General features: G+C 38.0%; 1 protein-coding gene across 5 annotated transcripts in view; it reads right to left on the bottom strand.

The window, feature by feature from the left end:
• The window catches only part of RB1CC1 (RB1 inducible coiled-coil 1), an 83,808-nt gene that overhangs the window by 14,043 nt on the left and 42,668 nt on the right, over positions 1 to 27,097 (bottom strand). For all 5 annotated transcript variants that reach the window (XR_015695646.1, XM_014074838.2, XM_014074829.2 and 2 more), the window contains 3 exons: positions 17,850 to 17,953; positions 16,939 to 17,065; positions 11,479 to 13,394 (listed from right to left, as the gene is read on the bottom strand). Coding sequence is in view for 4 of the 5 variants with exons in the window: in XM_014074838.2 (XP_013930313.2) it covers positions 11,479 to 13,394; positions 16,939 to 17,065; positions 17,850 to 17,953 (2,147 nt within the window). In the remaining variant the exon portion in view is untranslated. The remainder of the gene's footprint in view (positions 1 to 11,478; positions 13,395 to 16,938; positions 17,066 to 17,849; positions 17,954 to 27,097) is intronic.

Here is a 27,097-nt window from a genome sequence, read left to right as displayed (position 1 = left end):
AGAATATACTTCTTCATCAGTTCTGACAGATCTTTTTGGATAAGAAGCTAAACATTTTTTTCTTCTTTCTCCCCGAAGGAAAAAAAACCCAGTCCAGTTGCCTTTTGAAGAAAAAAAACACTTTTGAGACAACTATGACCTAGATGGCTGAGAATCTCCACATGCACTCTTTCATCCACCTTATCCAATAAGGAGTGATTCATAAAGGTGTTTGAAACAGAAGTAAAAACATGTCTATTTTTTTCTTCAAAGGAATTCAGGGTGAAATCTTTGCTCCCTGATGCCACTTGAGCAGACAACGTTATACTATGAAGCTAGTAATTAAAGTCAACTGCAGAATTTTTTTTAATCTTGAGGAGTTAAATGTGGATACTCATAACTTTGGTCAAGCTGTTGTCATAGGTCATCTACTCAATGTACTTTCTAGTGATTCAAAATTAAGAGCATATTGTTGCAAGAAGAAAAAAGAGAATTATCATCCCATATTCTTGGACTGGATAGTTGACCAGCTATTAAAAAATATTTCTGATTAAGAAGTTTGGTTTAACATCGCTGGATTTTTCTTCTTTTGGTTGATGTATTTTTATTCAGTGTCTTACTATAGTTTTCTTAGTTGAAATATAGTTGTTACACACTGCAGCTAATAAACATTTGCTAGCACTATACATAAGAGTACAGTGAGCATAGTGTTTCAACCAACCACATGACCTACAATCTTACTGGGTTTTGTTCCAGAGCTACTTTATCTATCTACATTTAACCATTAGTTTTTGCAGCCTTGTCCCAGGGGGAAAAACATACAAATTATACCATATTTGTTCTCCCTCTCTTTTAATAATAATCTGAAGAATTATTCATTTTCTACGATGTCAGAGAGAACTAGCAGAGTTTTCCTCGAAGCCCTAGCTTGTAACTTTGCCCTCTCATCAAATTTCAGATGTTATACCAGTAATTCCATGTAACTTCTTTGCTGAAATCCTGTATTGAAATGTGCATGACAGAAATGCTCAAGGGTGAAAGTTGGTTTTCATAGCTTCAGCATACTACAATGATGTTAAAAACGAAAGTGTACCAGAACTAAATGGAAACAACTGTAAACTGCTTTAAAAGTTAGCAAATAAATAATATACAAATGTCCTAAATACAAAAACACAAATTACATATTTAATGTAGTAGTTTCCTGAAAAATCGGTATTTTTTCCTAATTTACCTGTAAATCGGAGGATAATTCTATTTAATTTTATCTAGATGCAAAAAAACCATAGTTATATGTATGTCTACATGTGTCTTTTGTGTGAATAATCATTCTTTTGTGAGAGAATATCTTAAATTCAGTCTTGCATTTTTTAAGGTAAATTTGGTATGCTGGATATTGCCCTAAATATGTTGAACATATCTGGGAAAAAAGTGGAAGTAATCCTCTTTGAGTATTAACTTTTGTAAGAAGCTCTCTTCAAACCAAAATTGAACTTGTCAAAAAACCTTAGACGTTTGTTCAAAATTATATCTGTTTTGCTACGAAAATGTTATCATTGTCTGAAACTAGGTAAAAAAAACCTCTAGATGATAAAATAGTTGGCTTCCGGGGCGGGACCTTGCTGTTGGCGGCGGCTTAATTGAGCTGCCCCCAGGTTTCTAGTTGCGTTATCTGCCTAAACACCTAGCAGATATCTCATTCTTCAGGCAAGAAGACTGAGAGAGAGATCCAGCTGGTAAGAGCTTTCTTTGAAGTTTGCAGCTTTTTTTTCTGCTGCGAACAGAAGTGGGGGGGGGGGGGCAACCAAGGCTGAGTCATATCTCCAGCCAGAAACCTCGGCTGTTTTTACAGCGCAAAGCAAGGAAACCCCTCTTAGGACAATTTTTGAGATATTTATCTGAAACTAATACAAGCAGAGTCCGTACCTGAGAACCTTATTTGCTTTTCCTAAAAAAAATCCTAGCTTCAGTTTTACAAGTTTCCTTTGTGCAATTGCTCCCAAGATGGCAATTCTGCAGCTTCCGCAATTGCAATAATGGTACATTCCTAACTCCTCGGCAAAGACAGTGATAACAAAGATCAAAGGAATAGCCTCTCACTAATTAGCTCCACTTCTCTGGAAAGATTACAAGATTTTTTTTCTTATCAACCTTTAAAAGTTTTCAAAGACTCTTTGCTAATATAGAGACATTCCAAACAGAGGTGTATTTGCTGAACTGTTTTGGTATAATGCGAATCTTTTGAAACCTTCCGCAAACTCTCTGCAAAAAGGGAGGAACTTTTCTTTTTTTTTGTAAGCTGCACAGCGGGCCAGCAGAGTTTGATTAATTGCTTGAAGAAAAGACATAATGGCATCAAAATTAAATCCTGGGAAATTACCTCCTAGGGCTACGTCCCCCATACCTGGCACAAAGTTGCAGCCTCCACCCTCTATGCCCCCTAGTGGAGATCTGTTAACGAAAGAATTCTTTTTGGAAACGTTTAGAGAATTTAGAGAGCAGAATTTAGAAACTTTCAGAGAATTCAGAGAGGAAATAAAGAATGAGATGAAAGTCTTATATGATAAGTTTGATACTAGGATCGCCAAAATGAATGATGATATGATGGGACTTGTAAATGTACTGACAGAATATGTTTCTGGAATGGAAGATAACTTAGAGGTTCTTAATGAAGCCAATACTAATTTGACATCTAAAACTGAAGTGGTGGAACAAAAAGTTGAAAATGCTGAAAAACAAATTATTATGATACAGTACAGACAGATGGAGCTTGCATTAAGAGTCAGGGGGCTGCGCGAAGATAAACAGGAGAACTTAAAGCAGATGTTTTCAGAGGCTTTTGACTGTCTGGTGGGAAGACCGGGGTCCAACTTTGACTGGCAGATCGATAAAATTTATCGCGTTAATTCTTGGGCGGCAAAACAGAAGCAACTCCCCCGAGATGTAGTTATATACTTTGCTACAAGAGAGTTCAGAAACATACTACAAGAGTCCTATAACACCAGGCTTCAAATTGGCGGACAGGATTTGATTGTCTTGAAAGAAATACCACCTCAAATGCTAAGAGCCAGGAGAGATTATGCTTTTCTAGTGGAAGAGCTCAGAAATCGTCAGATACAGTATAGATGGGACGTGCCATTTGGTATTATAATTACATTTGACAAGCAAAGATATCGTCTCAACTCTGTATGGAAAGCTCGAGATTTCTATCACAAGATTCTGAAGGTGGGACACCCTGAATCATCTGGATCTGGAGAAAGACCACGAGAAGGACAAGATAAACAGCAAACCACACAACTACCAGACAAAATGTACCATCTCCTCCTCCCGGAAGGGCAAGGGGTCAGGGAACAAAGACCTAGCCGTATGACTACCAGACAAATGGAAAAACAAGCAACAATGCAACAATCTCAACAATCACCGGCCATCGACCAAGGAGTTACAGCAACAAGCTCAGAAGCTGTGGGAGGAGCCAGGCCAAAGGTTAGACAGGCCATGCAGGAGGCTCTAAAAAAGCTTCAGGCAACCAAAAATGACAACTAAGATTTTGACATGGAATGTCAATGGACTGAACTCTCCACAGAAGAGAAAGAAAATATTTCACTATCTTAAACAGTTCAAGAATGATATAATTTGTCTGTAAGAAACTCATATCAAATCAACTGATCAAAAATATTTGTTCAACCCCAAACTTGGTCAACATTTTGTGACCTCTGCTACGGAAAAGAAAAATGGCATAGTTGTATACTTAAGAAAAGACATTAAGGCTGAACTAATTGAAGCAGATCCCTTTGGAAGATATATCGCACTAGACCTAATCTTAGAAGGGAAAAAGACACTACTTTTGGGAATTTATGCTCCTAATCAACAGCAAGACGGATTTTATAGAAATCTTCATGTTAAATTAGTACAGTGGGACTTTAAGTCTTGTATACTATTGGGTGACTGGAACGGTGTGATTGACACTAAAAGAGATAAGAAGACCTCTCGCCCAAATACTAAAATCCGAGCTAAGTTACCCAAATCCTTTTTTGACATGATGGACGACTTCGAATTGAGAGACGCTTGGCGAGAAAGAAATGCAGAAGAATATGACTTCACCTTTTTTTCTGATAGACATCAATCTCTTTCAAGGATTGATTTTATACTAATCATTAATGATTTACTTTCTAGGGTGAAGAAGACAAAGATTGCGGTGAGGGTTCTTTCGGATCATAACCCAGTTTGGATGGAATTGGGAAGGGTAGTGCAGGCAAGAAGGTCTTGGAGGTTGAATGAAAACTTATTTAGATATGAAAAGTATATTAATGATTGTAAAAAATTGTTATCTGAATACTTTGTTCTGAACATGAATAAGGGTACATCTATGGAATTTGTATGGGATGCAAGCAAAGCGTATATGAGAGGAGTACTGATGAATATAAACAAAATACATAGATATAAACAAGGGCAAAAACGAAAAGAATTGGAAGAGGAAATTAAAGGGAAAGAGTTGGAACTAATATTAAATCCAGGCAATACAAAGGCTAAGGAAGCAATCTCCATATTAAAATCCCAATTTGATATGTTGATCTCTGACCAGGTAACCACTAGTTTATTATATGCAAAACAGAATACTTTTTGTAACGCAAACAAACCCGGCAGGTGGTTGGCTTATCAGATTAGGAAAAAAAGAAAAATTCGAAATGTATCTAAATTGTGTTATAGAGGGAAGGAGGTGTTTCAACAAGAGGAGATTCAAAAGGCATTTCGGGAATTTTTTACAGAACTGTACAAAGGGGACAAAATTAGGGGTTTAGACATAGACAAATACTTAGATAAAGAGAAAATACCCCTAGTTAGAGAAGAGTACAGGCAAAAGTTGAACCAACCAATAACCTCTGGGGAAATCCTGCAGGTAATCAAACAACTAAAGTTAGGGAAAGCACCAGGCACAGATGGCCTGACAGCGGTTTACTATAAAAACTTAGTTAGAAATGGTAGAACCTCTTAGAGAACTATTTAATAAAATTCAAACAGAAGGTAAAGTGCCCACATCATGGAAGACAGTGTTTATATCGTTGATACCCAAAGAAGATCAAGATATTACCCAACCAAAAAATTATAGACCTATTTCATTACTTAATGTAGATTATAAAATTTTTACTAAAATACTAGCAAATAGGTTAATGGTGGTTATTCAACAATTGATACATACTGACCAAACAGGTTTTATACAGGGGAGACAGATGAAGAGTAATGTTAGACTAATCATTAATGCTTTAGAATATTTGGGAAAGAACAATCAAATCCCTGCTGCGTTCATATTTTTGGATGCTGAGAAGGCCTTTGATCGAGTTAATTGGCAATTTCTGTTGAAGATATTGCAAAAAATGCAGATAGGAGATAGCTTTTTACGGTCAATTAAAGCAATATACCAACAGCAAACAGCTCAAATCATAGTCAACGGAAGTTTAACAGACTCCTTTCAAATCGAAAAAGGTACAAGACAGGGCTGTCCTTTGTCCCCACTATTGTTCATTATAACTTTGGAAGTATTATTGAATAAAATACGGGGCTTGGATGGTTTAAAAGGGATCAAGATTAGGCAGCAAGAATATAGAGTCTGCGCTTTTGCGGATGATTTGGTCATAATATTGGAACAACCGCAGGAATCCAGTATGGTCTTAATGAATACGATTAATCAATATGGTCAAGTCTCTGGCTTTAAAATAAATTTAGGAAAAACTAAAATATTAGCTATAAATATGAATACTAAACAAAAGGAAGAATTAGGAGTGATGCTAGGATGTGAGGTAGTTAAAAAAGTCAAATATCTTGGAGTTAACATTTTAACTTCAAATGGGAAATTATATAAGCATAATTATGAACCACTTTGGCATAGTATACAGACGGAAATGAAAAAATGGGAGAAATTGCATTTATCTTTGCTGGGTAGGATAGCGGCAGTGAAAATGAACATTTTACCAAAATTTTTATTTCTTTTCCAAATGTTACCAATACTTAAAAGAGATGTGAATCTTTTAGAATGGCAGAAGGGTATCAACAAATTTGTATGGGCAGGAAAGAAGCCGAGGGTAAAGATGAAAATAATGCAAGATGTACGTGAGAGAGGAGGATTGAAACTACCTAATTTAAAATTATATTATGATGCAGTGGCATTATCTGCAATTAGTGATTGGACCCATTTAACCAATGATAGAATATTGAATATCGAGGGACATGATTTGGTATATGGTTGGCATGCTTACTTGTTATTCAACAAAAAATTGGATAAGAACTTTAAAAATCATATTTTAAGAAATGCTTTATTGCGGGTCTGGAAAAAATATCAACATAAACTAAATGATAAGTTGCCCATGTGGGCAATTCCTAGACATGCAATTGAAAATATGAATATAGAACAAAAACACGATAGAACCACTTACAGACAACTTCTCACTTCAGAAAGGGGGGTGCTACAATTAAAATCTTTAGAGGTACTAAAAGAGGAGAAGGTAGTTCAAACATGGTTTCAGTATGGCCAATTACAGGCCAGGTGGAAAATAGACCAAAAAACTGGTTTTGTCAAAGTTGAGGGTAATCTGTTTAAACAAATAAGAGATCAAAGCTTAATGCATATAAAGACGATATATAATGTACTAATACAGATGGATTCGGAAACGGAATTGATTAAAGACTGTATGATAAAGTGGGCTTAGAATATTGAAGAACCAATAATGCTGGACACGTGAGAAAGAATATGGGTAAGAAATGTGAAATTTACACAAGCACAAAATTTGAGAGAAAATTTTTATAAGATGTTTTATAGATGGCGTTTAGATCCTAAAAAGCTGGCTTCTATGTATCCGAATGTACAGCCTAAATGTTGGAGATGTGGTTCTCTCGATGCTACATATTTTCATATATGGTGGACATGTCGAAAGGTTAAGGCATTTTGGATAAAAATGTGGTGGATCATGCAAAATATCTTCAAAAGAAGGATAAAATTCACTCCTCAGCTATTTTTACTAGGAATATGTACTGACTTTACAGCGGTAGAGACCAATTTGGTTCTGCACTTAATAACGGCAGCAAGACTGTTTGGTGGCACAATACTGGAAGAAGGAAGACGTGCCTACAACTCAAGAATGGACATTGAAAGTTACAAACTTAGCCGAGATGGCTAAAATTTCAGCATATCTTAAAGACCACTCAAATGAGAGATATAAACGAGACTGGAAAAAATGGATTGACTATACACAAAACAAATATGGGACTAAGAAATTCCAGCTAGCCTATGCTTAAGATTAGGAATAAGTTAAACTGCTTAAAGTTTGGGTAACAGCAAGAAGCTGAGTGCAACATAGAGATCTTATTGACTTTCTTTTTTTTCTTTTTCTTTAATCTCCTTTGTTTTAATATATTTTAGACTGTGTTTGTTAAAAAGCTATACCGTGTACGGTCTCTGGGAAGTCGGGGGGGGAAGGGAGGGAGGGTCTTAGGGGGGAGGGGGGAAATATAGTATGTGTTAGATTCTAAAGTAACATGATTGCACTTGTATACTGTGGCTCTTTAATTTTAGTGTAAAAATAGGACAAGCTGAATATATTGATAGACAGTAGAAATACGCCGAAGGGAGGAGTAGAGGGAAAGAAGAAAGAGGGGTAGAGAGGGTGGGAGAGAGGATTGGAGGGAGGAGGAGAAGGAAGGGAGGGAATGTATTGGGAGAGAGGAGTGATAGTAGGGAAGTAGAGGGGAATGTTGGAAGGAAGAACGAAAGTTGGAGGGGGGCGAAAGAGGGTGTATGGTGGGTCAAGGTGGTATATTGGGTTTGTATTTTGGGGGGGTATTGTCGACAAGAGGGAGGGCTGTGCTTATTGCTCAATGTTATATGCCCCGGTTATGCACAGTATACATGTGATTGTTCGAAATGAAATGGAAATAAAACATATTTACTGTACCTTCGTTTTATCTTTCAGGGATGGATACAATTTCAACTATTTTGTAATATATATTTAAAAATACTGCTTAGAAAAATAGACATGAATGCAAAACTGGATGAAATTATTTTAAACTTATAGAAGTGATACAGAAGGTGGATGAGGTATTACAAAAACTGCAACAAGAAAAGGTACATTTTAAAATAAGAACATCCTTGAACAATGTGAATACATTCATTTAACATACTTCCTGACTGAAGCCTCAGAACTTAGATGCTGCTAACCCATCAGCCACAATCAAAACTGAATAATTTAAATTATGACAAGACAGAATGAATGAAAAGGATGGGATCTATTAGTGATGCTACTTTGCAAAGAATTATAAGCAATATTTGATTAAAAATAAATTGTTAACTGGAAACTTTAATAAATAATGGTATTCATTTTGCTTTGTTTAGACAAAACCAAGGAATTTCAATTTATAACTGGATGATTTTTGGCATTACAATATTTGATAATGGCAGAAGTTGTATATAGTTAAAGAACTTTAATGAAAGCCATCTCTCTGGGAAAATTCAAAATTTTACAATGAACTGAGATTCTCAGTCATCCAGGTCATGGTTGTCCCAATGGTTTTTTTTCAAAAGGCAAATGTTTTTTCCCCCTTAAGGAACAAATTGTTTTGCTTTTCATCCAAAACATAATCCAGCTGACTTTTGAAAAAGTACCTTTGAGTCTACAATTAACTATTTTTGTTTTTTTCTAAAATAAAGAATATCTAAATAAAACCTTTTGCTCTTAAAACTGAAATTCATCAAATAAAGAGAGAAAGACACACATATTATAAGAATTGGAAAGTGCAGCTATTTTTCGTTGGAAATAAAATATGGATAAAATAACATTAGTTTTTCATTTGATAAAATAATTTGAAAGGAATAATTGTTAATACTTTTGTCCAATTTTATGATGTAGCAATTTATTGCTTCTGTTGATCAAAATTAATTTTGATTTTAAATATGCATTGTTTTCCATGCGTTGAAATAGTTGAAATAATAGTTGAAATAATGGGAGAAGCTAAATACATGAGTAATTATTCATATAGAATTAATCTGCTGTTGATTAGATGACACAAATGTCATTAGTTTATGAAATCTATAAGCTCAGTTTATGAAATCTATAAAAATATGAATAAAATAGTTTTATTCATTAAATATTACTAATTAATATATTGTAGGAATATTCATGCATTTATTAAAAAATATTCAGAGATATGGATATTAAATCAAATATGAATATAGACAGAAATAAATTATAATACTTTCACTACATTTGTGTCATCTAATCAACAGATGATTAATTCTATATGAGTAATTACTCATGTATTTAGCTTCTCTCGTTATTTCAACTATTTCAACAATTTCAATTAAATTGAATTGGAGAGCATTTCATCTTGATGCCATATACAATCTACATCAATAAACCTGCCGCACTTCTCAGGTTTATATTTTATTATCATAATTTTAAAAATGAAAACGTTTTGCTGCTGCAACAAAGGCACATATATTTTCTTCAAACATTTAATTTCTTACTAAATTTCTTGTAAATCAAAGGCAAGTTGTCAAGAATGGCTCGTGCTTTGTCTTCTGTTTAACATAAATAAAATAATCTACTGGATAATAGGAGACCTGGTGTGAATTACAATTCCATAAATCATAATCCTTTTCATTTACGGGGGGACCAGAATCTCGATTCTTGAGCAAAAGCAACTGGCAAGAAAGACAACCATGTGATAATTTCACTCAATAACAGCAATCCTGCCACTCCTGGTTTCGACTGAGTTGTTAAGTGAATGGAAGCCCAGGTAAGCGGTATAGGTGCTTTGGGAGTTTGTGTATGGGGGCTCTGAGTCAGGAGTGGCAGGTGGGGGGAAACATTCATCATCAGGCTGCAGAATTGAATTAAAATGAAACTCCATGCCTGCAGCCTGGCAAATTAGTTCCTCTTCCCTCTTTCCATTGGGGAGAAATTCTTCATTGGGATGCATAAACAGAGTTTCAGGATTTTCAAGGGGTGGTGGTGTAATAAACTCCATACAGAACTCAGATTCCTTCCAGCAGGAATTCTTTCAGCCAGCCCCAGAAACAAGGAGTCCTCAGCACCAGAAACAAGCAGTCCTCTCAGCAGCTTGGAAACTTTCCTGTTGGCTTTCCATTAACTTTCTGGGGAAGCGGCAGAGAAGATTGCAAATGGCAATCATATGATCACTGTGCATTGGACAATCAGCCATAAACATGAACAGGTTGCCAAGCAAAGAGATCATGATCAGGGCAGCACAATGCATTAAGATGCTTAAAGGCCTTTTAAAAATATATAAAGCACTCTTCCCGAATGTACTGAAAACTTCTTAAAAATACAAGGAGATATTTAATTGTATCTGCCTTAAAAGTAGCCCTTGTTGAATTGTACAGCATAAACATCAGAAGTTGACCACAGGAAATGTTTTATGGCATTGTTTATTATATCATAAAATGTTTTATAATAATTTTATGCAACAAAATGTTCTATAAAATTTTCTGAATGTCAATTTCATGGGAGTCCATGGGAGTTTGGATGCATTCTGTAAGATAGCTCATTTAAGGTACCTTGGCTGAAAAAGTTTGATCTATGACCATCTGCCCACGTAAAGGTTACAGACATGACAGTTTTAGCAGTAAGTAGATTAAATAACTGTTTAGAAAACAGCAAGTACTGAATTATGTTCAACTATACTATTTTGTTCATTCTCAAACAGATGGCACAATTTTACCAAAGCTTATGCTAATTCATATAAGTTTGACCCACAAAATAAATCTGACCATTACATCAAAAAAAAGAAAAAAAGAATAAGCATGAGTTGAAACATAGCTGGTATGATTCCTTATACAACAGCTTTGGATAGGTGGGGGATAAAAGCAAATAACAATATGATTAACATTTTGCAGTAGTGACTAGAAATTCAAAGTTTTACCCAACCATGAGTACAAGATGTTTTGTGGGTAATTTGTAGTATAGATATTTTAAATACATATAAGTAGTTAAATCTACATATAATAATTTGTTCGAAAAATACCTCTTGTATGAAAAAACTTTCCACATCAAAGGGAAAGCTTTTATATATCCTTCTTGTGATGGTAACTTTTTAATATGGGATAAAATTTTAATGTGCAACCATTTCTTTAAAAATACCAATGTCTCTGATCCACTAGGATAATGCAGTATAAATCCAAAGCAATATGTAGCCCAATATGGGATGGTTTGAAATAACATGTCATTCAGTATTAAAACTTAGAGAAAATAACTAATAACTCATTTCCTCAGTATAACCCATGAAATAATTGGAATAAAAATTGATTTGTATGTTAGGATAAGAGATAGGCTGATGGTATCTGTGGGGAAAATATAGGGCTGGTTGAGTGGACAAGCAAACCAACTGAAGAGATACTCCTCCAATTTTATATTCTATTTTGTCAATTCATACAAAATATATTCAGACTGTTGTTGTCATTTAAAATATTAGAAGGTACCCTAATTCATACAATACCTCTGATTAACTTGCATCTCAAGTTGCTGGATTTTTTCCAAAAGTTCTTTTTCAACAGCATCTCTCTGCAATTCAAATTCTTTAAGAGCATTTTGTACTGCATCTTCTTTTTCACAACTGAGTTTCTGTACCATCTCTTTCTTGTCTTGTTCATGGGTAGCTATTAATAGTTCCTTTTCTTCTAGGAGTTTCTCAATGGTGTTTTCATATTTCTTCTGCTGTTCACACAACACTAAAAGCTCTTCTTTTTGTCTTTGTACAGCATTCATTTCTAATTCCAGCTTACCTTGCAATTCTTTAATTTGTTCTTCCAGGTTTTTTTCTGTTTCCAGTGCTTTCTGATGCAAGGAGGTTGTTTTATCCAATTCTGTTCTAAGCAAATTTGCTTCTCCTTCATGTCTGTCAATTAATTCTGAAATGCAGTGATCTTTCTCAACTGTTATTATAGTCCTCAGATCTGCTAAACCTACCTGATATTCGTCGTTACTAACTTGAATTATATGCCTTAATTTATCTGTCTCTTCTCTTAGCATTTCAGTTTCTTTGTCAACAAGGGTTCTGAGATTACTTTGCTGCTGAGCTTTGTTTGCTTCGATAAGTACTTTCATTTCATCTGCTTCTGCTTCTTTCAATGCTAGTTCAACTTCGAGCTTACATCTCCAGTCAGATAATTCAGAAACCTTAATCTTTAATTCCTCAATCTGTTGTTCTTTTTCAAAGACATCAGCAGCATGAGATTCCTGCAGTTTTTCAAGTTGGTGTTGATGTTCTTTTTTTAACTTCTCTAAACAATCATCGTGTTTGGCTATTAATTCTTCAAATTCTTGTGTATGTCTGACATGTAGATTAGATTCTAATTCCTTTAGATGATCTTGCTCAATAGTTTGACATTCTGCTTTCAGAAGTTGCAATTGTTTCTCATTTTCAACATTAAGTTTTTTCAAATTTTCTAATACTCTTTCACGTGACTCTGTCAGTTCTTTAATTTCATGATATAGCTTCTTCATTTGGCATTCCACTTCAATCAATTTCTGATCTTTTTCATTTTGTAAGAATACAACTGCTTCCTTTTCATTCTTTACTATTTCAAATTCATTATCTTTGTCATGTAAAACTTCTTCAAGTTCTTTTAAGTCACAATGTAATTTAGAAATCCTTTTTTTGTTTTCTTCACTATCTTCAACTAAAATATTTATTTTACTTTCATATTCAGTTTTTACAGACTGAAGTTCTTTTTGATGCTTATCCTTTAAAGATTTTTCAAGAGAAAGTTTGACTTTCTCTATAATATTCCTTATTTCTACTGAAGTACATTTTAAAGAGGAGGAAAAGTTACACTGTTCTTTTTTTACAAATGTTCTAAAGTGGTAAAGGTCTTCTTTGATATTCATTAAATTTAACTGAGATTCTTGGGCAACATCTCTGCATTTGTCCATGTAAACATTTAGAGCAGGATTTTCTAAAACTACATCTTTTACACATATATTTGTGTCTTGCATCCTCCTACTATCTATTGCATTGATAACTGAGGAATAGAGGGATTCTACCATCATTTCTGGACTTTGAGGGTCACTTATCACGTTTGGAGATGATGGATTTTCTTCTATTATAAACTCATTCACTGCAGACATAAAATCAGATTCTGGACTTTCGGCCAATGAGTCTAAATCTAAAGATTCTTGTTTAAGAGATTGATCTATGCTTGGGTGGGCAATTGTTTCAAAATCAAACGTGTGAGCATCAATACTGTCTGGAGACAATTCTTCTAAAGGAGCTGGAGGACACACAGATGGGCAAAGAGGACCCTGAAGACTGAGAAGTGATGGAGTTTTAGGAGAGGTAGCAATTGTTGTTCCTGTTGTATTTTCTATTCTTGGTGTAGTGATAGATTGTGGCGAGGCTTGACTATTGGAAGCCTATAAGAATAAAAAGTAAGTAAGAGTTAAAATAATATTCTTTCCTAACAATTCCCAATACAGGATCCAACTCAAATACACTCCCACACATGCCATAGGGTTTATGAAGCTTTTTGTATCTTTTAGAGAAATGTTCATGCCTAAAAGCTCATAACAGTTTAAAAGCAGCTACTGAATGCAGGGGGAGCAATTGTGAGAAAGAGGCAATCTAAGTGTATGCCAGACAATTCTTATTTGGCAACACGTCATAAGTCTGAATAGTCAGACCAGTCAAATTAAACTAATAGAAAATTATAAAAGAAAGTGCACTTATTATACTTAGTTTTTTTTAAAGCAAGGTATAATAGCTATATTGCATCAGATTACAATTTTATTAAGTGAAAGCATATAAATTATCAGTGAAATCTATCCATGAATATAAACTTGTGTCAGTATAAACTACTGTAATTTTAATAGAACATCCCAAATAAACAAATAAGAGATAATGAGGACCCAGATTTTCTGTGTGTGTGTGTGTGTGTGTGTGTGTGTGTGTGTGTGTGTGTATCCTGACTCTGTAAACCGCTTAGAGAGAGCTGTAAAAGCACTGTTTATTTGTTTATAGTTATTACTGTTTATAATTATTTGGACTGATTATATAATAAGTTGGCGGCATAGAAAGAAAAAATCAGTTCAGACACAGTATTTCCTTTTAATATGGCACAGAATGCATACACACACACACACACACACATGTGGCGTGAAGCATAACACATGGAAAAACGAAAGATAAACACACCTTTGCATGTATTTTCAAATTCAAGTATTACACCAATAAAGTTGTTAGACTTTTGTAGGGCTCTAAAAACCTGGCTATATTCCCAAGGGGTGCTAAATACATCAAGGGCCCCATTTCCTGGCTTTATTGTTAACTGTCCAAGTATTTCGGTTGCTATATATATTTATTTATTGAATTTTATATATTTTTAATTATTTTAAAATGCTTTTGTTTTAATTGTAGTATAAATTTTGAAGTGTAAGCTTGATTGATAGCTACAGAAATTGAACAAATAAATAAATAAAGCTTACATCTATCCATATGCCAGTTCGAATAAAAGCCTAGGCTACTGTGCATTTCTAAATCTGTAGTTGAAAATCAGATATTGAGTAAGAACTAGAGGATGGTCTGATGCTTTCCAATTCACAATTACAGAAATGACCAGGAAAGAGTTTTCTTCTTAAAAATATAAACAGGAGTACAAGACTCCCTGAAAGAGTTTAAGACTGCTGAGAAAACTTTTTCAAGACATCTCATTATCCTGAAAACTTTACATTTTATGTTAATGTAGGTACACTTGAATCCACTAGTATACAAACACATCACTTTAAGTAATTTAATAAAATTGTTCTGGAAACCATTCTTCTAACATTTTAAACTGGAATGTCAATATGACACCCAGATCTTCTTAAATTCCAATGCACATCAAGTCTAGCATGCAAACAATAATGGGAAGTGCAGTCTACAACATCTGGAAGGCTGTAATTGAGTAATTAAAGTACCACAAATTACAAATGGAATTGTGCTTTTTTCTAAAAATAACCACTTGGCTACAATTAAACTAATGACCTGTGGATGTGCCTGAATCCCCATTATTTAAAATGATATGTATCCCACATTATGGTATCCTAACAAACTATCACAGTACTTATTCTGAAATGGCTGTATTCCCCAGAAGGGGTTGGTACAATATTTGAAGGTGTTGGGAGACGTATAGTTCTTTTGTAAACACCATGTAGAAACTGTGGTGAGGATTTCCCCTTATCTCTATTTGGTGTATCAATTTGGGCCCTACTAACCAGGATTTCCCACCAACAGTAACTCATATCTTTAATCAACAATCAGTTGGACTGAGGCTAGCTTTTATAAGCGGGATAAAAAAGTTTATTTTATCCCATTATGCTTTTGGCCTAAGATGAAGGATAGTGGTTTACTAGGATTGTTTTAATAATTTAGTTTGTTCTAACTCTTTAATTTTTCTTCTATTGGAACAAATAGAACTCAGAATCCCATGAATGGTTGTGGGAGACCCATTAGAGTAGCCAGAAAAAGATTTAAGGATTTACCATGATGTATTATTACTTGAGTAATCTAGAGCATTTTGAACACCTTTTTTCCCTTCTGAATTCTGAATAGAGAAAATATTAATTATCAGTACCATTTTTAAAAGGGTCTTTCAAAATTTGTATTTTTATTATGCGGAGCGGTAGTGTGCAAGTGAGTGCCAGTCATATTATTATATCCATCAATTGGTTAATTCTCCACCACATTACATTTTCTAGTATACAACATTCCCAAAAGGACTTTTTATACTCTGGGAAACAGATGTTAAAAAAAGTCTAGATGCTACAGTTTTCTTATACATATAGCTAGTCTTTGATTTACAATAACTGGGACTGGAATTTCTATCATAAATTAGAGTGATTGTAAAGCAATAACCACGAGACCAAGACCAACATAATGCTCATTTTTAATGTGGTCATTAAACAAATTACTATTAAATGACTTTGGTTTCCCCACTTGCTGTTGCTTGTCAGAAACTGGCTAGAAAGGCTGCAAATTGCAATTGCATGACTGCAGGAAGCTGCACCAGAGGTAAATGTGAGTCTGATGTCAAGTGCCTGAATTGTAACCATGTGACTGCAACGGTGGTGCGATGGTCACAACTTCAAGGACAGGTCATAAATCACTTTTATCTGAGGAAGCTGTAAGTTTTCACCATTGTTAAATCAATGGTTTTAAGTCAAGGACTATCTGTATCCTCAGGGCTCTATGAAATGAACATAAGACAGTGATTGTTAACCGTTTCAGCACCGAGTGCCGAACCTGGAGTGCATGAACCTGCCGGAGTAACGGAACCAGGAAGAGAGCAGCTGAGCAGTGCGCATGCGCACAGCCGCCAACTGCTTTTCTGGGTTCTATCTCGCTCATGCACTATGGCCAGCTGGTCTTCGCATGATGAAACCCAGAAGAGCAGTTGGCAATGGTGTGCATGCCCACAGAGAGGGCTCTGCGTGCTATAGGTTTGCCATCACGGCAAACCTATGGCACGCCTATAGGACACCTATAGAATGACATTCTCCAGCTATCAAGAATGGTGCTGAGCTTACATGGACTCCTGAACCTGATTTTCCACATCTTCTCTTTTCAGGTCTTGCTGGACAGTCAACAATTCAGAAGTCGATGGCTGTGACTTCTAATCCCATCATAGGCATGGAAGTGGACTGAGTGATTTTGAGCCAGTTGCTTTTTTTCAGCCCAACTCACCACACATAGTTGTTTTGGAGGAAATAATAGGAGGAAGGAGTATTAGGTATATTTGCTACTTTGATTTATTTATAAAAACAATAAAGGGAGCAGGGAATTAAAAATAGGGGATAGGGAGTATCCTTTGAACAATGTATTGGATTTAATCCAATCTTTAATTATTTTATTGTAGAATTCAATACTGCAAAGGCCTGATGTTTTGCTCTTTCACAAAATTACATGTATATAACTCAGTTCTACCTTTTGTTCATTCAGTAAATCCGTAATGGTCTGGGACATTTCATCCAAACTCTGTGCTGCTTTGACAAGGTTATGTAAAGCAAGTACATGCTGGTGGAGAGGTTCAAAATCACAAAGTATGGGAACCCTTAAAAATACAACAGAAATTAAATTTATTACACTTCTCAAATAATAAATTATATTATAATCACATTGGAGAACAATTAATTGCAAGCCTTCTGCCTTGTTTATTACAATTTAAGGATAACATTTCTTATTTGATTCCTACCATTCATTCTGATTCCTACTATTCATTCTAAATTCTCAATTCCAAGCTTAGCTAAACCAGGCCATGTAAGAGATTGTATGATAAAATGATGGAGAACTTCAGCAAACAATTTCACTATTTATACTTTGAATATACCTTTTGGTAAGTTTAATTAGGAAAGAATTTGAACTTAGTCCAAAAGGAGTAGTATTCTTTAAATGTTAATTTAAAAATACTTCTAATATATTTATGTATTTAATTACATTTACTGTGTTTGTCTACTTGAAAAGACTGTGTAAAATATTTAACCCACATGTAAATAGTTTTCAGATATAAATCTATGTAAATAACAGAAAAAGAACACAAGAATGTTTCTCTCTTGTTTATTGCCCAGAATTTCTGACGGATTTTTTCTTTTGAAATTAGTCCCAACTCACAAATCTGATATACAGATATTTTAACCTAATTATAAATATGCTATATAAATAGCCTTTTAACATTTATAGAGACTGCTGAAATCTGTATCTTTTTTGTTAACTGCATATTCATGAACCAGAAAGGGAGGGGGAAAATAATTTTTCCTATAATTATTTGAAATTGTATTTCTTAATGGCTGGCTATTGGCAAAAGCTCTTTTTATCAGGTAATTAAAATCATACTTTACCTGAGTAATGGTTGTACTTCTGAAGGACAAAAGGATTGAAGAAACTGCAAATCAGATAATGAAATATCAGGAAGTTCACCATCAAATCTGCGAGGTTTTCGAGTCTATAAATAAAAAAGAAATGTATGCATGTTTAAAATAGACAGAGAGAGAGAGAGAGAGAGAGAGAGAGAGAGAGACAGAGAGACAGAGAGAGAGAGAGAGAGAGAGAGAGAGAGAGAGAGAGAGAGAGAGAGAGAGAGAGAGAGAGAGAGAGAGAGAGAGAGAGAGAGAGAGAGAGCCAGCCTGTTGAACATAAGGTGGCAGGCTGAACCGAAGTAGGCCTCAAGCCTGAACCAAACTAGGGTTTCATGATATTAAGCTTTAACTGTTCATATAGAAATTGCAAGGTTTGCTTTTAGGACGTTGTGTGGTTAGACATGTGTTAGAAGAAAGTCTGCACATGAAATATGCTGAAGTAAAGCATCTATTTTAGCCCATCTGCTTGCTTGGCTGTTAATTTGTTTGGTAGACATATATTGTTAGTTCCTCAAAATACGAGCTATGTATGTCTGTTGGCTGACCCATGTATTATGACATCCTGTAGACATAATATTGCTGTAACTCAAGGGCAAATCTTGACAGGTGTTTCCAAAACTAACAGATGGCTTTGGCTGGAAGTGATAAACTATATAAGGAAGTTCCTGAATTTCACTCAGAGTTCAGGCCATTTATTCTTTGCTTTGAACCTGCGCAAATAAAAACTTTTCCTTCTCTAAAGAGCTGGCTTGTGTGTCCCGTCATTTCCTACAACATTTTTTGGTGACTCCTCCGCCGGGACATTTAGCGAGGCGATGTTTCGCTGAGGGCAGCCTGACCCCTTGGACTCTGCAGGGGATCACCTCTGAACATTCTCCAGGCACCACGGGGGATTGAGCCCCCAGGAGACGGCTATGGTTCCTCGTTGGGGCCGACAGTGCTGAGGGCTAGTCCAAGATCCCTTAAGGGAAGGAAAGGAGGTCTGAACTGCATCCTGGCCAGGACAGGGCTTTGTGAGGACGTCTCAGGTGAGGACGTCTCAGATTTGAAGATAGAAGAGGGAGCCTGATCACCTCCCTGGACTCGGGACGGCTGTCCTAACGAAGTCCATGTAGGTTGTATGGGTGGTTAAATCAGCGCAGTTCCTGCAGGTGGCCTCAGGTCGCTGGTAGTGTGTTAGGATGGGGGGGGGGGACTGGCAGTGTGCCCTGCACGCCGTTGGAGTGCATGTTGAAAGGTTTTGATGATTATTTTAATCATACTGAATATAGGGTGCCATATCTCAAGGTAACTAGGGAGAGACTACAATACCTGTGTCAACAGCAATGGCCCCACATGGATGTTAGTTGGCCCCCGGAGGATACGTTTAAGTTTCAAATTATTGATGACCTAACTTCCTTGATAGCTGCTAATGAGGAGAAATATCCAAACCAGTTTCAGTATGTAGATCAGTGGGGAGATGCGGTGGCAGAACAGTCTGATGAATTGTTGCAATGTCAAGCTGAAATGGTGCGCCTGTGTAGCCAGACCAAAAGGAAAAAAATTGAAGGCAGCGTTAAAAAAGACTAAGGAAGTGAAGGTGCCTGAGATCAGGGAATGTAAAGACTGAAAAAGGTTTTAGTGCAAGACGAGGAAGAACTCCTGAGGCCGCCTCCATATGTGCCCGTGCTCTCATTAGTGCCGGGTGTTAATGTGCCCGTGCCTGTGGGGGGAGCGGCTGCTGCAGTTGTGGAAGGAGGAAAGGAGGAAGGCATAGCTGGTGAACATGTTAAGCCAGAACAGGATGTGCGACATAAGGAGAAAAAGCCCATAAAGAAACAACCATTTGTTCTGGGTAAGGAGGCCGAGAGTGATGAGAATGAGGGGGCTGTTGGGGGTGATATACCGGTTGGAGTAGTGACTAGGTCGGCTGCGGCCAGAGTGGAGGTGGCAGCTGCGCAGCAGGACTTTCTTGGTCCTTTGCACCAGATGGATACACAGGTTGTAAATGTGCAGGGGGTGCCAGAGTATAGACCTTGCTTCCAATATGTTCCCTTCTCAACAACTAATTTACTTAATTGGAAACAGCATTATGGACCCCTCTCATCGAAGCTGACTGAGATGGTTGATTTGTTTCAAACCATAATGCAGAAACATAATCCTAATTGGCAGGACATACAGCAGTTGTTGAATACCTTGTTGACGCCAGAGGAAAGGGAAAAGTGGTAGGCAGCTGTAAGGATGTGTATGAGGGCCAGATTTCCGAATGTGCAAGATTTAGAACCAGAGTTGGTAGCTAGGGCTCCAGAATGGGATCCAGGGTGGTGCCCTAGGAACCAGGACCAGATGACAGCATTGAAGGAATATCAGAATTTGACAGTGGAAGCTCTTAGGAGGGCAGGGAAACCCCCAGTGAATTTGTCGAAGCCGTCTTTGGTAACACAGGAAGCAGATGGGAGCCCAGAAAGTTTCCTCCAATGATTGATTGAAGCTTATGAATTGTACACGCAAGTTGACCCGAGGGCTCCAGAGAATGTGAGGATGTTGAATGAAAGATTTATTGCGCAATCAACAGAAGACATACGAAAAAAATTGCAGAAACTAGAGGGCACTTTAGGGAAAAATACTGCTGAATTGTTGGAAGTAGCTAGGAAAGTGTTCATTAATAGGGACAAGGTAGAGAAAAAGGAAGAGGATGCTCGTATGCATAAGAAGACTGAGCTATTGGCTGTGGCATTGCAAGGGGGAACAGCACTTGGGTCAAACCAGTGTGCTCACTGTGGATTAGAAGGGCACTGCGAAGGGAGTGTCCGAATAGACTGGCAAGAGGTCGGGGTGTACAAAGGAGACTAGCAGGCTGTAGACCGTTCGATAGTGGATCAATGCGGCGTGGAGGGCTCCCTTGGTACCCGGTTCGGGGATGGGGTCCCCAACGGACCCCAACTGGCAGAGGATTTAACAATCCGAATGGGGAACCAAGAATTGAGGGCATTTAATTGGCTGGCTCTGGGTGGACAGATTGACGGGGACCTGGCTTGGAACAGACCCCACCTGAGCCTATGGTTACTTTGAATATAGGGGCTAATCAAACAACTTTCCTAGTGGACATGGGAGCAGGGAGGTCTGTAGTGAACAATTTGATCGCTGCACCTGGGCCCCATCAGATACAAGTTCAAGGAGTGTCTGGCCAGGTGATGGGACGCAAAGTCCTGAAGCCTGTGACTTGTACATTTAAAGGCTCTGAAATTCAACATGAGTTTTTATATATTCCTGAGTGCCCAATACCTTTGCTGGGCGTGACCTGTTGAATAAGCTTGGAGCTATGATATCTTTCAATGAAGGAAAACAATATCTGACACAGTCACCAACCGGAAGCGATGTGGCGCTCAATGGTAGTTAGGCCCATAGCTGATGCAGACCTTGAGAAATGGAAGGAATTTGATGTGCTTGGTTTGTGGGCTGAGGACAACCCCCCTGGTTTTGCAGCACACCACCCTCCTGTCATTGAGGAAGTGAAACCCTCAGCTAGCCCAATACATATTAGACAGCGCCAGTGCTCTAGGGAAGCTATAATTGCCATATATGAATGCATTCAGAAATATTTAGAGGCGGGTATCCTGATTCCTATACAATCCCCTTGGAATATAAACCGGATGGGTCTTTTTGACCAGTGCAGGATTTGAGGATCGTTAACAATGCAACAATCACTATACACCCCTCTGTGTCCAATCCGTATGCTCTTCTTAGTTTAATTCCACCTCGGGCAAAATGGTTCTCTGTGATTAACCTAAAAGATGCCTTCTTCACAATTCCTATACATCCAGTTAGTCAACCCTTGTTTGCTTTTGAATGGGAACATCCAACCACAGGAACAAAAAGACAGTACACTTAGACTCGGTTACCGCAGGGTTTTAAAAATTCACCTATCCTGTTTGGAACTGCTTTAGGGAAAGATTTACAATATTTTGTGCCAATACAATGGGGAGATACAGTGCTGAAATATGTGGATGATATTTTGGTGTCAGGGCAGTATGAGGATACTTGTTGGGACAATACACAGGCTATGTTTCTTCTGTTGATGGAGTGCGGTTATAGGATTTCAAGGAGAAAGGTTCAGTTGGTGAAACAACAAGTGAGATACCTAGGGTATGACATTGCACAGGGACAAAGAGCTTTGGGGCCGGAAAGGAAGCAAGCAGTGTTGGAAATAGCCACCCCTGTAAATAGGAGACAGTTGAGGGGTTTTCTTGGATTAGCTGGATTCTGCTGAATATGGATTCCTAATTTTGTCCTTATGGCAGTCCCTTTGTATTCATCTACTAAAGGCAGTAACGATGAACCGTTCATTTGGACAGGGGAACAAAAGCGGGCATTTGTAGACATCAAGATGGCTTTGACAAGGGCTCCGGCTTTAGCTTTACCAAATTTAAGTAAGCCTTTTAATTTGTATGTGGATACAAAAACGAATATAGCTTTGGGAGTGTTGACCAAACAACTTGGAAAGTGGCAACAACCGGTAGCCTATTTGTCTAAACAGTTGGATTCTATGGCACAGGGATGGCCACATTGTTTGAAAGCCTTGGCAGCTGCTGCTGAGTTGCTACAAGATTGCCACAAGCTCCCATTTTCATGTCCCATTAATGTACATACACCACATGCTATTCACTCCGTTTTAGACCAGAAGGGCCATTTGTGGATAAGCAGTCAACGAATAGTGAAATATCAGGCAATGATGATAGAAAACCCACATGTGAATTTGGTTGTGTCCAACAAGTTGAACCCTACTACTCTTTTGCCTATAGAGACAGAATTGGAACACGATTGTGTGCAGGTATTGGAAAGTGTGTATTCCACCCGGGCTGATTTGTCAGGTGGATTATAATTGGTACACAGACGGCTCTAGTTACATCCGAGAAGGGAAGAGGGTAGCAGGATATGCTATGTAGATGATGGAGTGGTGGAAAGCAGACCGTTGGGAGGAGGCAAAAGTGCACAGGTTGCTGAATTGTGGACTCTTATTCGGGCATTAGAAAGAGCAGAAGGAAAGAAGTTGAATGTGTGGACTGATAGTAAGTATGATTTTCTGACGTTGCATGCACGTGGAGCGGTCTATAAAGAGAGGGGGTTTCATGATTCTGCAGGAAAATATATACAACATGGGTATTTGGTTTAGAGATTGATAGAGGCAGTTCAGAAGCCTGCTAGAATTGCTGTGATGCATTGTCGTGGGCATCAGCGTGGTAGTGATAGGATTGCACTTGGAAACAGGGCTGCAGATGTGGAAGCCCATGTAGCAGCTTTGAGAATAGAATCATTGCCAGAACTTTACGTCAATGTAGCAATGGATTTGGGAGTAATACCAGAAAGCATTAAACCATCATACTCACAGTCCGAATGTAACAAAGCAGTAAATGACTTGAGAGCAGTAGTGAAGGAGGGGTGGTATATTCTTCCAGATGGAAGAGTATATGTACCATCCTCTATGGCCTGGCAATTGGTACAGTTATCCCATAATGCCACTCATATGGGAAAGACAGTGTTGGAATTTGCAATACTGAGGGAATATTATGTGGATGGGTTGGCAGGTATTGCAAGGAAGGTTACAACACAGTGTGAAACATGTGCAAAGGTTAACCCTAGGCAAGGCCCCATTTTACCCCCTGGGGCTATACCAGTTTCCTATTATCCAATGGATACAGTCATGATTGACTTTAGATATGCCAAAATCTGGGTTTTACAGAGCAATGCTGGTGATAGTGGACATGTATACAGGATGGCCAGAGGCATTCCCAACAAAGACAAAAAAAGCACATGAGGTTGCTAGAATTCTGCTCAAGGAACTAATTCCACGTTTTGGTAACCCATCATACATTTCCTCAGACAATAGTACAGAGTTTGTGCACCACGTTAATCAGGCATTAGCAATAGCAGTAGACTTATATACCGCTTCATAGGGCTTTCAGCCCTCTCTAAGCGGTTTACAGAGAGTCAGCATATTGCCCCCAACAATCTGGGTCATCATTTTACCCACCTCTGAAGGATGGAAGGCTGAGTCAACCCTGAGCCGGTGGGATTTGAACCGCTGAACTGCTGATCTAGCAGTAGCCTGCAGTGCTGCATTTAACCACTGCGCCACCTTGGCTCATTAGCGAAGGCAGTGGGTTTAAAATGGAGGTTTCATAGTGCATTTCACCCTCAATCTGGGGCTCCGATTGAGAGGATGAATCGCACCTTAAAAGAAAAAATTACTAAAATATGTACTGAATCCCACCTGAAATGGCCAGATGCTTTGCCGCTTGCTTTGTATGCAATTAGGAGTGCACCAAGAAGGCAGCATAAACTCTCACCATATGAGCTAATGTTTGGTCGCCCTTCTACTCTGCTTAGAAGGAACATAGCAGGCTGGCCAGATTTAGGCCATAAAGTGGGGGTTTGGGCCATGGAAATGGTGCAAGAGCTGAATAAGCAAATTGACAAGCTCAAAACGTATGTTCTCGAACAGTCCCCACCTAGGTTAGTGGCCAAGTGTCATAATTTTAAACCAGGAGACAGAGTGTGGGTAAAGCATTGGAAAAAAGAACAGTTAGAGGGGAGATGGAAGGGTCCTTATGTTGTAATCATGTCATCTCCACTTGCCATCAAGATCGCTGAATCCAAGACTTGGATTCATTGAACCCACGTTAAGAAAGCTGCTGAGAAGCAACGGGCTATGCGACCAAGTGAACATCCAATAAAATTAAGATTCACTCGAAAATGACTTCGGACTATATCCTTTTCTGCCTTGCTGTAGGTGTATTGATAGTTGCTTGCATAGTGTGTATTGTTTATATCTGGAAAAAGTGTAATCCCTCTCCTGCTGGGCATCAGTCTGGGACCTCAAGGCCACTCTGTAGAGACCTTACCAGCAATAGGTCTCCCTCACACAGTGGTGCAGAAGAAGATCCCTGCTAAGCCACACACGGCAAGCTGGCTTTCTATGCAAGGGAGAAGACAGGATGAAGAGAATCCCTTTGCTTATTGCATATATTATAGTAGTGAGTAGCAATGATGTGTGTATTCGCAACTTAGGACAATGGAGCCCCCCTGGTGAAAAGCCCTGCATCATCCAATCATATGCAGTGGGCTCTGGGGAGTGTGAAGGATAACCCCCAATCACCTTTAGGCCTGAAGGCTGGATAGGTGTTTTGCCCCATCTTGTCAATTTCCTCAAGTCTTTGACAGGATTGTCAAGGACATTTGTCATGCAACACGTTATACAAATCATCAAACATGTCAACATGTAGGATACGTATTTAGAAAAGGCATGTGCCACTACAACGCACAAAAGGGGGGGGGTAATATTAAGGTAATATCAGGAATAACACTAGATTGTGGGGCTCCTTTGTTTTGGGGATGGGTATCGGTCACTGATATACAACAATTAAGGCCAGGCTGGGAAGGGACATGCATCATCCGCTCCAACCCGGTGAGTGACACTGTAAAGAGAAGGACTACCAAAGATGGTAGGTATCGAACTACTAGAGGAATACCAAAGCAAGCTTCACATGCTATTCTACACTTTAGAATCACTCGAAGCATAGCCATTGAGCCTAGGAAACTTACGTCTGCTCTAAAGGAAGACTGTACCCCCTGTATTACTAAAGCTAGAATAGGTTTGCAAACCATAAACACTCTGTATATCACACCCAACTGCCCAAAGACTGCAAACCCTTACATACCAACTGTATACACAAGACCATGTATAGTTTGTGTGTGATTGGAGGGAAATCAACCTGCTACAATCCCAATACACCTGTACATCTTAACGTGACCTTGTGGACTGGCCTACCGCAGGCTGGAATATGCCATAACCCAGAAGAAGAAGGTAAATTGTATTTTCTAAATCACACTTTGCAATTACAGCAGGGCAAACAGCCACTCACTCTGACATTTGATGCATGCACAGCCACAAGCAAAGGAAAGAGTAGGCCATGTGGGGATAGGAAATGGGTTGAAGCATATAAGGCTAATCATAAATATTTGTGTGAAACCACTGTCTCTTGGGCCCATGGTAACCCAAATGAGTGGAAACCTTGTGCAGGATCCACTAGCTGTTCAGGATGGGATTGTGTCTGTGATTATACAGGAGGAGGATATAAGGGGTGTCCATATATAACATCATTCCGGAGAGGGAATGGTAACATCATACACCTTGAAATTGCCCGATCTCTCCCTTCAATGATAACCTATGGTTTTGGCATAAATGGACAGGGGTCAGACCCAACCACTTATATCACTATCAAAGTGGAGAGAGTAATTGATGGGGAGGTGAAATCACTGGGATGGTCAGTATATGACTCTCTAAAAAATTTTAATAAGCCTTTACCCATTAGTACAAAGGTGAATAACCTATTCATTGAATGGCTGAAGAGATAGCTAAAACGCTAACGGTGAAGAACTGTTTTGTTTGTGGGGGAACTAATATGGGAGAACAATGGCCTTGGGAAGCCTTGGAAGCAGAACCCACAGTCTATAATAACCTCTCCCAAGTAGGCAATATAACAACTAGAAATCAGTTCACTGGAATAGCGTGGACTCTCTCCACTAATTTGGTAGGAAGAAATTGTTTTGTGAGAACAGGAGCTGTTAATGTAGGAGACTTAATTTGTTTGGGATTTTGGAACACAAAATACCAAAGCTGGTCTTCTATGAGCAAATAGGTCAAAAGGGGAAAAAACGTTAAACAGAAACCACATTCTCGAACTTCCCATGTAAAGAATTAGCTGAATATGAGAGAAGTGATGTGTGGAGCTCTGAAAGAATTGTGTGCACATATGGAAGGGCTACCTGGGCTGAAGATGGGTCCTGGGGATATCGAACCCCTTTATACATGTTAAATCGTATTATAAGGCTCCAGGCAGTTCTGGATTTGGCTGGACAAAGAATAGATAAGGCTCTTAATGTTTTATTGGAAGCTATGGACAAAATCAGAACTGCTGTATATCAAAATAGGCTAGCCCTGAACTATCTGTTGGCAAAAGAAGGTCGTGTTTGTGGAAAATTCAATCTTTCAAACTGTTGTCTACAAATAGATGAAACTGGGAAGTAATCAAACAATTGACAACAGAGATGCGACAACTCACACACAATCCTGACCAGGTATGGAATGGATTTGATTTCAAGGAAATGTTTAGCACTTAGTTTCCCAAACTCCCAGGATTACAGGCCAGAGTAGCATTAATCGGTTTAATAGCCGCTGGGTGTTTCCTTAT

The sequence above is a fragment of the Thamnophis sirtalis genome, unplaced genomic scaffold, assembly GCF_051295495.1.
Source record: "Thamnophis sirtalis isolate CommonGarterSnake01/CBP01778 unplaced genomic scaffold, rThaSir2_p1.2 scaffold_2, whole genome shotgun sequence".
In the NCBI taxonomy this organism is placed as follows: Eukaryota; Metazoa; Chordata; class Lepidosauria; order Squamata; family Natricidae; genus Thamnophis; species Thamnophis sirtalis.
Note: the sequence above shows the minus strand (reverse complement) of the source record. Positions and strands in the feature narration are given on the sequence as shown.